Source organism: Coregonus lavaretus (genome assembly GCF_964263955.1).
Source record: "Coregonus lavaretus genome assembly, chromosome: 26".
Taxonomy (NCBI): Eukaryota; Metazoa; Chordata; class Actinopteri; order Salmoniformes; family Salmonidae; genus Coregonus; species Coregonus lavaretus.
The window spans coordinates 44,341,633-44,355,276 of NC_140013.1; the positions used below are offsets into that span (position 1 = coordinate 44,341,633).

At 46.7% G+C, this 13,644-nt stretch overlaps 1 protein-coding gene across 1 annotated transcript in view; it reads right to left on the reverse strand.

Moving 5' to 3' along the window:
* Window positions 1–248: 248 nt before the first annotated feature.
* cntn5 (contactin 5) overlaps window positions 249–13,644 on the reverse strand; it is a gene marked incomplete at both ends in the record, with an annotated part of 260,961 nt that continues 247,565 nt past the window's right edge. Inside the window, 4 exons of the mRNA XM_084143274.1 lie at window positions 249–551; window positions 670–761; window positions 3,691–3,859; window positions 6,212–6,324. Coding sequence (XP_083999400.1) covers window positions 249–551; window positions 670–761; window positions 3,691–3,859; window positions 6,212–6,324 — 677 coding nt within the window. The remainder of the gene's footprint in view (window positions 552–669; window positions 762–3,690; window positions 3,860–6,211; window positions 6,325–13,644) is intronic.

Sequence of the window (13,644 nt, forward strand, 5' to 3'; positions counted from 1 at the left end):
TGACCGGGCCCATAAGGCCCTATATAGGGAATAGGGTGCCATTTGGGGCGCAGTCTAAATGATTAAACAAGAGTCTTTCCACAACAATGCACAGTTACAGTACAACACTACAAGTGATGCTTGAAAAGAACTACCATAACAAAACATACTAAATAAAGTTTAGTTCAACTCCCAGAAAATAAAAAAGCTAGAAGAATGTTCTTTTTTAACCATCCGTCATCTGTAAACCATCTGTTGGTTTGTTGGTGTCAGGAGCGGATCGATCCCCTTGGTAGGCCCTGGGCCTGGTTGGCTGATGGGTATGGTTTGTCAGGAGTGGATCCCCTTGGCAGGCCCTGGGCCTGGTTGGCTGATGGGTATGGTTTGTCAGGAGTGGATCCCCTTGGCAGGCCCTGGGCCTGGTTGGCTGATGGGTATGGTTTGTCAGGAGTGGATCCCCTTGGCAGGCCCTGGGCCTGGTTGGCTGATGGGTATGGTTTGTCAGGAGTGGATCCCCTTGGCAGGCCCTGGGCCTGGTTGGCTGATGGGTAAGGCCAGAGCAAGCAGACAGTCTGAGGAAGGGAGGGATGGAAGGAACGAGGGAGGAGAAAAGGAGGAGAGGTCCAGTCCCTCCAGGTAAAGGAGATTGGAGGGATGGAGGAGGAGGCCTCACCAGGAAGCTGAAGGCACCAGAGGAACAGAGAGGAGCAGAGCAGTAGTCCATGTCAGACCCCAAGGTAGCAGGCTGTGAACCGAACACTGGCCACTCTTCACCCGGACACCTAGGGATGGAAGGATGGAGGGGATGGAGGGGTGGAGGGGATGGAGGGGTGGAGAGAGAAAGGGGGAATGGAGGGGATGGAGGGAGACAGGGGAATGGAAGGATGGATGGGGAGACAGGGGGAATGGAAGGATGAATGGGGAGACAGGGGAAAGGAAGGATGAATGGGGAGACAAGGGAATGGAAGGATGAATGGGGAGACAGGGGAATGGAAGGATGAATGGGGAGACAGGGGAATGGAAGGATGAATGGGGAGACGAGGGAATGGAACGATGGATGGGGAGACAGGGAAATTGAAGGATGAATGGGGAGACAGGGGAATGGAAGGATGGATGGGGAGACAGGGGAATGGAAGGATGGATGGGGAGATAGAGGAATGGAAGGATGAATGGGGAGACAGGGGAATGGAAGGATGGATGGGGAGACAGGGGAATGGAAGGATGGATGGGGAGATAGGGGAATGGAAGGATGAATGGGGAGACAGGGGGAATGGAAGGATGGATGGGGAGACAAGGGAATGTAAGGATGGATGGGGAGACAGGGGAATGGAAGGATGGATGGGGAGATAGGGGAATGGAAGGATGAATGGGGAGACAAGGGGAATGGAAGGATGGATGGGGAGACAGGGGAATGGAAGGATGAATGGGGAGACAGGGGAATGGAAGGATGAATGGGGAGACAAGGGGAATGGAAGGATGGATGGGGAGACAGGGGAATGTAAGGATGGATGGGGAGACAGGGGAATGGAAGGATGGATGGGGAGATAGGGGAATGGAAGGATGAATGGGGAGACAGGGGAATGGAAGGATGAATGGGGAGACAAGGGGAATGGAAGGATGGATGGGGAGACAGGGAAATGGAAGGATGAATGGGGAGACAAGGGGAATGGAAGGATGGATGGGGAGACAGGGGAATGGAAGGATGGATGGGGAGATAGGGGAATGGAAGGATGAATGGAGAGACAGGGGAATGGAAGGATGGATGGGGAGACAAGGGGAATGGAAGGATGGATGGGGAGACAGGGGAATGGAAGGATGGATGGGGAGATAGGGGAATGGAAGGATGAATGGGGAGACAGGGGAATGGAAGGATGAATGGGGAGACAAGGGGAATGGAAGGATGGATGGGGAGACAGGGAAATGGAAGGATGAATGGGGAGACAAGGGGAATGGAAGGATGGATGGGGAGACAGGGGAATGGAAGGATGGATGGGGAGACAGGGAAATGGAGGAGACAAAGAGAACAACAACTTTAGTGACTAGAGAGCAGAGAGTAGAGGACTAAAGGCAGAGAGTAGAGGACTAAAGGCAGAGAGTAGAGGACTAAAGGCAGAGAGTAGAGGACTAAAGGCAGAGAGTAGAGGACTAAAGGCAGAGAGTAGAGGACTAAAGGCAGAGAGTAGAGGACTAAAGGCAGAGAGTAGAGGACTAAAGGCAGAGAGTAGAGGACTAAAGGCAGAGAGTAGAGGACTAAAGGCAGAGAGTAGAGGACTAAAGGCAGAGAGTAGAGGACTAAAGGCAGAGAGTAGAGGACTAATGGCAGAGAGTAGAGGACTAAAGGCAGAGAGTAGAGGACTAAAGGCAGAGAGTAGAGGACTAAAGGCAGAGAGTAGAGGACTAAAGGCAGAGAGTAGAGGACTAAAGGCAGAGAGTAGAGGACTAAAGGCAGAGAGTAGAGGACTAAAGTCAGCCTGGAATCCAAACTGAAACTCCATTTCATTTTTGTTTGACTTCACTGAGAAAACACTAGTGAAGCGATATTCAGTTTTGCATTCTGGGTTAGACAACAAGCTCCTTAAAACATCAGCATGTAAAGGGAAAATAACAAGTTAAGGCTTGTGCAATAAGAAAGACAAAACAGTTCCAATCAACAGGACCGGTTTCTTCTCAGACACAAACTAAGCACACACAGCAGTCTGACATGAATTCTTAGCAGCTTTGAAACTGCAGAAATGAATATTTCCTCTGGCAGAGAATGAGAAAACAACACATTTAGACGTCTGATCGGAACAACTTTATACTAGTGTTAGTAGAAAATTGTCAACTTTACATTTCTCTTGTTTGATAGTTAAATGGCTGTGCAGTGGCGTAGGTGGGTGTGTGTGTGTTCAGTGGTGTGTGTGTGTGAGAGTGAGTGTGTGTATGTGTGTGTGTGTGTGTGTGTGTGTGTGTGCAGTGGTGTGTGTGTGTGTGTGTGTGTGTGTATGTGTGTGTGTGTGTGTGTGTGTGTGTGTGCAGTGGTGTGTGTGTAGAGGTGGTTAATTAAAACAGTATTAGCCAAGGGAAACTTGGCTGAGGCAACAGCTGTGGTGACTCAATTAAGCACTTTAAAGGCCCAGTGCAGTCAACAACGTGGTGTTCTGTGTTTTATATATTTCCACACTATGAGGTTGGAATAATTCTGTGAAATTGTGAAAATGGTGATAATGCCCTTTTAGTGTAAGAGCTGTTTGAAAAGATTGAAATGTCTTCCTGTTTTGGTGGAATGGAATTTTGGCCTGCCTAGCGACATCCCCAGGTGGTAAATTAGTTAATAAACCAATAAGAAAGAGAGTTCCAAACCTCTCTGCCAATAACAGCTAGTTTTCAGTTTCCCCCTCCCCACTCAGACCACTCCCAGACAGTCCTAGCTAAATTCTTGCTTGAGAAATTGCTCTTTGCTAAGAAACAATAGTTGTTTCCGTTTGACAATGTTTTAAATAAATAAAAAAATCACAGTAAGGTACGTAATTGTTACATAGAAATTTGATATTGTACTAAAAACGGCTGCATTGGACTTTTAACAGAATATCGGTAGAAAGAAAAACAGCGCAGGTGGAGAGAGAGGTGGATTCTGTTGCTCTAGATGAGACCATTAACTCCTAGCCTGCTATTTAATAGAAATACCACAATGTGTGTTTATTGAGTGTGGCCCCCAGTGTCTTGTCTTACCAGAAGAGGTGAGTACTCTGACCTGGGAGCTGGCTGCTCCCTCTCCCCCTTCACTCACTGCCCGCACCTCAATGACGTAGGTGCCCCCCTCTGGGAGAGAGAGGACGGCCGAGGTGGTGATGGTCCTCACCACCTGATGGTGGACACGCCCCTCCTGACTCAACAACACCTGTAGTTGGACCCAGAACCAATCAATCAATCATCAGTCAATCAATCAATCAATCAATCAGTCAGTCAGTTAGTCAGTCAATCAATCATCAGTCAGTCAATCAATCAATTCATCAATCAATCAATCAATCAATCAATCAACCTGTAGGACCCACAAACAACATTCGCCCACAGTTGAGCCTGCTGATGTAATACATGTAGAGAAATAGTGCTGGTCTTCTTTTTCCTTCAGGTTTGACTGCTCCTGGGTTATAACACCTTCAGGTTTGACTGCTCCTGGGTTATAACACCTTCAGGTTTGACTGCTCCTGGGTTATAACACCTTCAGGTTTGACTGCTCCTGGGTTATAACTGAATGTAAACCAGCAGATACTGTTTGTACAGACAGTGTCTTATTCCCGTAGCCACATATACAATGTTTCAGTTGAAACAGCCTTCCTCAGGTCAAGATGGCACAGTAGACATTGTTGCATACCTGTAGGCTATGTTTATTCAGACAGGTCACTGCCAGACGCTAATAAGACCTAAACAGATGCTGGCCCTGTGGTTACTGGCTCCAGCTGTCTTCCATAGATGATGTAGCCTATAGGCAGTTTGTATCTGCCGTTTAATCTGTTAGCATTTATTCTACCTTTATTTTAAGGTGACTGAGAAAACGTTCTCATTTACACCAGCTGACCTGGGAAAGGGTAGCAGAGAAGATGACTTAGCTGGGGGTGATTAAGAGGCTATATACAGTATGATAGTATGGTTGGATGAGTTAGCTGGGGGTGATTAAGAGGCTATATACAGTATGATAGTATGGGTGGATGAGTTAGCTGGGGGTGATTAAGAGGCTATATACAGTATGATAGTATGGTTGGATGAGTTAGCTGGGGGTGATTAAGAGGCTATATTCAGTATGATAGTATGGGTGGATAAGTTAGCTGGGGGTGATTAAGAGGCTATATTCAGTATGATAGTATGGTTGGATGAGTTAGCTGGGGGTGATTAAGAGGCTATATACAGTATGATAGTATGGGTGCCAGGATGGGAATCAAGCCAGGACACCGGTTCCAAGATGAATGAGTATTAGCTGAGATTAATGAGCATTAGCTGAGATGAATTAGCATTAGCTGAGATTAATGAGCATAAACTGAGATTAATGAGCATTAGCTGATATTAATGAGTATTAGCTGAAATGAATGAGATGAATGAGTATTAGATAAGATGCATGATCATTAGCTGAGATGAATGTGTATTGGCTGATATTAATGAGTATTAGCTGAGATTAATTAGCATTAGCTGAGATTAATGAGATTAATGAGCATTAGCTGAGATATGAATATGTATGCACTCACTAACTGTAAGTCGCTCTGGATAAGAGCGTCTGCTAAATTACCAAATTTTTTAAAAATATAAATGAATGAGTATTAGCTGAGATTAATGAGCATTAGCTGAGATGAATGAGCATTAGCTGAGATTAATGAGCATTAGCTGAGATTAATGAGTATTAGCTGAGATTAATGAGCATTAGCTGAGATTAATGAGTATTAGCTGAGATTAATGAGCATTAGCTGAGATTAATGAGCATTAGCTGAGATTAATGAGCTTTAGCTGAGATTAATGAGAATTAGCTGAGATTAATGAGATTAATGAGCATTAGCTGAGATGAATTAGCATTAGCTGAGATTGAATGAGCATAGCTGAGATGAATGAGTATTAGCTGAGATGAATGGGTATTAGCTGAAATGAATGGGTATTAGCTGAAATGAATGAGTATTAGCTGAAATGAATGAGTATTAGCTGAAATGAATGGGTATTAGCTGAAACGAATGAGTATTAGCTGAAATGAATGAGTATTAGCTGAAATTAATGGGTATTGGCTGAAATGAATGAGTATTAGCTGAAATGAATGAGTATTAGCTGAAATGGCGGTTCTACTTTTCTTTTCTTTTTTCAACCATTATTTATCCAGGAAGTCCTCTTTTAGACCTGGCCAGTACAGTAAGTAGACTTGGCCAGTACAGTAAGTAGACCTGGCCAGTACAGTAAGTAGACCTGGCCAGTACAGTAAGTAGACCTGGCCAGTACAGTAAGTAGACCTGGCCAGTACAGTAAGTAGACCTGGCCAGTACAGTAAGTAGACTTGGCCAGTACAGTAAGTAGACCTGGCCAGTACAGTAAGGAGACCTGGCCAGTACAGTAAGTAGACCTGGCCAGTACAGTAAGTAGACCTGGCCAGTACAGTAAGGAGACCTGGCCAGTACAGTAAGTAGACCTGGCCAGTAGAGGAAGGAGACCTGGCCAGTAGAGGAAGGAGACCTGGCCAGTAGAGGAAGTAGACCTGGCCAGTACAGTAAGGGGGGCATACCTTGTATCCTATGACATCTGACTCGTTGTCTTTAGACTTAACCGGGTCCCAGTTTAATGATATGTTCGTCCCTTCCTGAATCCACACAAGGTTGTCTGGAGGCTGGACTGGAGCTGAGGAGAAAGCACAGGGATCAATCTTAAGTAAACCCTTTCATCCATACATTTTATTGTCATCCATAGAAGAGTGTATTTCAATAAATAAGGTCAATTATAGTAATATTTCTTGCATGCAGAATAGCAAGCTGTCCATCTTAATACTACTTGTCTTTCAAGAGTCATGTACTGTATATTATAAAACTGGTTGTTTGGATCCTGGATGCTGATTGGACGAGCAGCGGTCCAAGCCGCGCTGTATTGGCTGTCGCAGACACACCTCTGCCTGGCAACTGAAAACGATCACTGCGCCTCCATAATAATATAATGTTCATGTTGCTGTCTGAATCATCTCTTGTATTTATCTCAACTCATTATTTCCCCTTTGCTTCCAGCCTAGCGTTTGGTTTGGTACAGCGGGGGTTAATATAAGCCTGTCTGACCTCGGAAACAATGTTTCACTTTTTAATTTCGATCTCTGTAATAGTGATGGGAAGTTCGGCTCTTTTTACTGACTCTGATCTTTTTTGAGTCGTACAGTCAAAAGAACAAATGGTTGACTTCGGGTGGCCTTTTGGCAGAGATGCACGTGTAGTTCTGAGTACCGTCTCAAAAGTCCAAAATCCTTAATAAATTCCTGACAACTTGCCTCTGAACCTTCAAAATGCTTAATAACATGGACCTACGCGACGGAGGACACTCAATTAAGGCACAGAGAAGCGTCCCAAAGAAAGACACCGAGTCAACTATGACCAGCGAGGATACAGCCAACACTGCCATATTGAAGGCTCTGAATCAACAACAAACTTCGATGCAGGCAATGGTGAAACAAGCAGTTAAGGAATCCCTGGAGGAACTGCTTTCGGGATAAATTAAATCACTTAAGGATATGGTGGAAGAAGGTTTTCTTCAGGAGAATCTACCAAAATGGATACCGTTGCTACAAGGGAGGAAGATTGAAATTCAACGGGGCACACTGAATCTACAGTGGCAATAGTAACCGTAGCCGTCCCCGCACCCTCATATTCTGCCTGTTAAGATATGAGGACCGAGTAGATCTTCTGAACCAGAGCCCGCGAGAACCCACCGAGACATGGGGCCCTCGAGAACCCACCGAGACATGGGGCCCGCGAGAACCCACCGAGACATGGGGCCCGCGAGAACCCACCGAGACATGGAGCCCTCGAGAACCCACCGAGACATGGGAGATCCAATTTGGGCATTCTACCCAGACTACAGCAACGAAAACACACTGAAGAGGAAATCCTTCGACCACGTCAAACGACAGATGACAGCAAGAGGACTTCGCCCGTTCCTGATATACCCAGCCATCCTGAAGATCAGGAAAAATGGAACACTCCAAGAATTCCATAATGTGGGAGAAGCAGAGGCATGCCTTGCAGCTGAGGACAACTACAAGAAGGAGCCCAGTCATCGCCCCCCATTCCTCCAGATTCTCCCCACTGCAGACGGTAGAAACAGACAACTACGGCCTCCCTCCTTCCTTGGATACCACATCGTATGTATGCCCATCTTAACCAGTAAAATGGACACAACTAATGCTAAGCTAACTAGCTAACGTCACCCATGTTTATTTGTTATTCAGCGACATAACTTAGTTCATTTGGTATGAGGGGCCTGGTGGATTTGTTAACTTGGCTGTTGGCATTCTGGTTATATTGCTAAGATGCAGCTGGCTGGCATGTGGCTGGCTAGGTTAGCTGGCTAGAGAATTATTTGGTTCAGGCTGTACATGTTAGCTGGCTAAAATAGCCGTCAGTAAAGCAGTCCTGGGGTAGGGTAAACTTTATGGGGATTAACATACAGAGCGCTCAGCTTGGTATGAACGTGTTCTGTGAATTGTAATTTTGCTACGTATTCACGTCATGTTGGATAAAGACAGGTGTCTGACATAATGGGACTGGACTTGGACGTGCGTCGCTGTTTGGGAGCCTCCTGATGTTAGCAAATTAGAGTTCCTACCATCCAAAGAGAGCAGTTGAAGCTATAGACTTCCTCTCTTGCGAGTGTTTAGTGGTTTTGTTTGTAATATTGTTCAAACCCAGCTGCCAGAGTCTGTTCACAAATATGTATAATGGTGCACAAATATTTGTTCCTGAAGTAGGTGTTTTCTATTTAATTTCTTGTTTATTTTTGTCATGCACTTATCCATACATTCTATCTGACAAAGATTTTAAATTAACCGTGAGCTCATCGTAATGTCGTTAAATCCCCAAGGTTTGAATTCCGCTATCAAGCGTACCAAATGCTTAGAGCACATCAGACGCAAAAAGGTTGGTATCGCCCTAATACAGGAAACCCACCTGGTTCTGCCCTAATACAGGAAACCCACCTGGTTCTGCCCTAATACAGGAAACCCACCTGGTTCTGCCCTAATACAGGAAACCCACCTGGTTCTGCCCTAATACAGGAAACCCACCTGGTTCTGCCCTAATACAGGAAACCCACCTGGTTCTTCCCTAATACAAGAAACCCACCTGGTTCTGCCCTAATACAAGAAACCCACCTGGTTCTGCCCTAATACAAGAAACCCACCTGGTTCTGCCCTAATACAAGAAACCCACCTGGTTCTGCCCTAATACAAGAAACCCACCTGGTTCTTCCCTAATACAAGAAACCCACCTGGTTCTGCCCTAATACAAGAAACCCATCTGGTTCTGCCCTAATACAGGAAACCCACCTGGTATCGCCCTAATACAGGAAACCCACCTGGTTCCGCCCTAATACAGGAAACCCACCTGGTTCTGCCCTAATACAAGAAACCCACCTGGTTCTGATAATGCAGGACGTTTTGTATTTGTAACTATGGTTATAAATCACACTAAGATGTGTTTTTTTATTTTACCTTTATTTAACTAGGCAAGTCAGTTAAGAACAAATTCTTATTTACAATGACTGCCTACACCGGCCAAACCCGGACGACACTGGGCCAATTGTGCGCCGCCCTATGGGACTCCCAATCACGGCCGGTTGTGATACAGCCTGGGGGTCTGTAGTGACGCCTCAAGCACTGAGATGCAGTGCCTTAGACCGCTGCGACACTCGGGAGCCTGATGTTTTGCCTCAATCTACTGTCCAAACATACCAGATTCTAATTTCCTTAGTTCTATCTCTAAAAGACTATTAGATATTTCAGAATGCCAATTTGTTGTGAGAGTATGTAATTCTCAGTTAGATAGGTCTCATGTTTCATCTCACTCTCAAACTGATCAGGCCTCTGGTGATCTCATCTCATTTGCTGCAGAGCTTAATATTTTAGATGCCTGGCGTCTAAGGAATTTGACTGTCAAAGATTATACTTTATTTTCTTCAAGACATAATACATTTTCACAGATAGACTCCATATTTGTATCTCCCTATATGAACAGGTGTATTCAGACAACTGAGCTGCTGCCCATGGTCATTTCCTACCCAGTGTGACACTCTGGCTCCGGGACGTTTGTATTTGAGCCAGGGTGTATTTTGTGTTGTTGGGTTTTGGTTTGGTTATGTTGGGCATTTGGGTGTATTTCTATGTTTGCATTTCTGGTGGTTGTATTTCTAGGTTTGGTCGATGACTCCCAATCGGAGGTAACGAGTGTCAGCTGTCGGCTCGTTATCTCTGATTGGGAGCCATATTTATTCTGTATGTTTTCCTGTGGGTATGGTGGGTTTTTGTTCCAGCTGCGTATTGGTCCGCTTCCTCAGACGGTCGTGACAGAAAAACCCACCATAAAAGGACCAAGCAGCGTGTCAAGCGGCAACAGGACCCTGCTCCGAAGGATTCATGGACGCCTATAAAGGATTCTTGGACTTGGGAGGAGATTCTGGATGGAAAGGGTCCTTGGGCACAACCGGGAGAGTATCGCCGCCCTCGTGAAGAGCTGGAGGCAGCTAAAGCCGAGAGGAGGTGGTATGAGGAGGCAGCACGGAGTCGATGCTGGAAGCCCGTGGGTACTACCCAAAAATTTATTGGGGGGGGGCTAAAAGGGAGTGTGGCGAAGTCAGGTAGGAGACCTGCGCCTACTCCCTGGACTTACCGTGGAGAGCGAGAGTACGGGTAGACACCGTGTTACGCAGTAGAGCGCATGGTGTCTCCTGTACGCAGGCATAGCCCGGTTCGACACATTCCAGCTCCACGTATCGGCCGGGCTAGATTGAGCATTGAGCCGGATGTCATGAAGCCGGCCCAACGCATCAGTCCACCAGTGCGTCTTCTCGGGCCGGCGTACATGGCACCAGCCTTACGCATGGTGTTCCCGGTTCGCCCTCATAGGCCGGTGCGGGTTATTCCACCTCCCCGTACTGGTCGGGCGACGGGGAGCATCAACCCGGGTAAGGTTGGGCAGGCTCAGTGCTCAAGGGGGCCAGTAAGCCTGCACGGTCCGGTATTTCCGGCGCCACCTCCCCGCTCCAGCCCAGTACCACCGGTGCCTACACCACGCACTAGGCTTCCTGTAAGTCTGCAGAGCCCTGTGTCTCCTCCACGCACTAGCTGTATGGTGCGTGTCTCCAGCCTTTTCCCACCAGTGCCTACACCACGCACCAAGTCTCCTGTGTGTCCCCCGAGTCCTGTGCGTCCTGTTGCTGCTCTCCGCACTAGGCGTTATGAGAGTCCCCAGGGTCCAGCATGCCCTGTTCCGGCTCTCCGCACTAGCCCTTATGTGCGTCCCCAGGGTCCAGCATACCCTGTTGCTTCTCCCCGCACTAGCCCTGAGATGCGTGTCCTCAGCCCGGTACCTCCAGTTCCGGCACCACGCACCAGGCCTACGGTGCGCCTCAGACGGCCAGAGTCTGCCGTCTGCCCAACGGGGCCTGAACTGCCCGTCTGCCCTAAGGCGCTTAAGCCGCCCGTCTGCCATGAGCCGGAGCAGTCCGCCAGACCGGAGCCGCTAGAGCCTTCCTCCAGACAGGATCAGCCAGAGCCTTCCGCCAGACAGGATCAGCCAGAGCCTTCCTCCAGACAGGATCGGTCGGAGCCTTCAGCCAGCCATGAGCAGCCAGATCCGTCAGCCAGCCATGAGCAGCCAGATCCGTCAGCCAGCCATGAGCAGCCAGATCCGTCGGCCAGCCATGAGCAGCCAGATCCGTCAGCCAGCCATGAGCAGCCAGATCCGTCAGCCAGCCATGAGCAGCCAGATCCGTCAGCCACCATGAGCAGCCAGATCCGTCGGCCAGCCATGAGCAGCCAGATCCGTCGACCAGCCATGAGCAGCCAGATCCGTCGGCCAGCCATGAGCAGCCAGATCCGTCAGCCAGCCATGAGCAGCCAGATCCTTCAGCCAGCCATGAGCCGTCCAGCCAGGATCCGCCAGAGCCGTCCAGCCAGGATCCGCCAGAGCCGTCCAGCCAGGACCCGCCAGAGCCAGCCAGCCAGGATCTGCCATGGAGTCCGGTGCTGCCCCTTAGCCAGGTGCTGTCCCTTAGCCCGGTGCTGCCCCTAAATCCAGGTGGGGTAAGTTGGAGGGTGATCATGTGGAGGAGGCTAGGGAAGCGGGTGGTGACTAAGGTGGGGTGGGGACCACGACCAGGGCCAGAACCGCCACCGTGGACAGACGCCCACCCAGACCCTCCCCTAGACTGTATGCTGGTGCGCCCGGAGTGCGCACCTTTAGGGGGGGGTACTGTGACACTCTGGCTCCGGGACGTTTGTATTTGAGCCAGGGTGTATTTTGTGTTGTTGGGTTTTGGTTTGGTTATGTTGGGCATTTGGGTGTATTTCTATGTTTGCATTTCTGGTGGTTGTATTTCTAGGTTTGGTCGATGACTCCCAATCGGAGGTAACGAGTGTCAGCTGTCGGCTCGTTATCTCTGATTGGGAGCCATATTTATTCTGTATGTTTTCCTGTGGGTATGGTGGGTTTTTGTTCCAGGTTCAGTATTAGTCACTGTAGGACTTCACGATCGTATTTTGTTTTGTAGTTACGTGCTTTCTTTAATAAAGTCATCATGTTCACTCAACGCGCTGCGTATTGGTCCGCTTCCTCAGACGGTCGTGACACCCAGTAGCTGTCCTTACTTGACAGCTCCGAACAGAAAGGTGCCAGAAGATGGCACTTTAACACAACTTTTCTGCAGAATAAGGCTTTTTTTTTTACACAACTTTCAGCAAAGTTTAAAGAATGCTTATTGTTTAATACAGATATAGCCACATCCCCTCAGTCACTTTGGGAGGTGACAAAATGTTGTTGTTTTTTAAACTGTACCTCTTTTGCCTCATATCATTCCCAATTATATACATCAGAGGTATTATATACCCCGATCATAGTAAGATGACAGACTTCTTATCGTCATTGGATCTTCCCACTTACTCTTGAAGAACTCAGGAGTGCATTAGCATCTATGAAAAGAGGCAAATCACCATGACTTGATGGTTTCCCTCCTGAGCTGTTTCTTGAAATATGGGATATTGTTGGGCCACTAACTCCTGGTTCTATCAATCATCCATTAAAACATGGAGAATTCCACAGAGACCAAAACACCTCACTGATTATAGTTTTGTTAAAATAGGGCAAATCTCCCCTAGACTGTAAAAGTTATAGGCCCTTAAGCCTTATTACAACAGAGCTCAAGCTGTTTGCGAAGGTACTTGCCATCAGATTGGAACTGCTTGTAGGAAATCTAATTAGCGATGATCAAACTGGGTATGTAAATGGTTGTTTAGCCTCAGACAATATTAAACATCTATTCCATATCATGAATTAGTCTGAAAACGACCTAGTCCCTGCTGCACTTTTTAGATTGGTGCAGAAAAAGCCTTTGATAGGCTAGAATGGAACTATTTATGGAGTGTTCTGGAGGCCTTTGGTTTTGGGAAAGGATTCATCTCCATGTTAAAAACATTGTATTCTGCATCCCAAGCAGTTGTGCAGACGGGAAACATTCTATCCAATACTTTCTGTTTACAACATTCCACAAAACAAGGATGTCCATTATCACCAACACTCTTTGCCCTGTCTTTGGAGCCACTAATTTCACCCATCAATATTAAAGGTATGTAGCATAAAGTGTCTCTATGACGATGACACCTCATTGTATTTCTTATTGTATTATACACCTTATTGTATTTCTTATTGTATTATACACCTCATTGTATTTCTTATTGTATTATACACCTTATTGTATTTCTTATTGTATTATACACCTCATTGTATTTCTTATTGTATTATACACCTTATTGTATTTCTTATTGTATTATACACCTCATTGTATTTCTTATTGTATTATACACCTCATTGTATTTCTTATTGTATTATACACCTTATTGTATTTCTTATTGTATTATACACCTTATTGTATTTCTTATTGTATTATACACCTCATTGTATTTCTTATTGT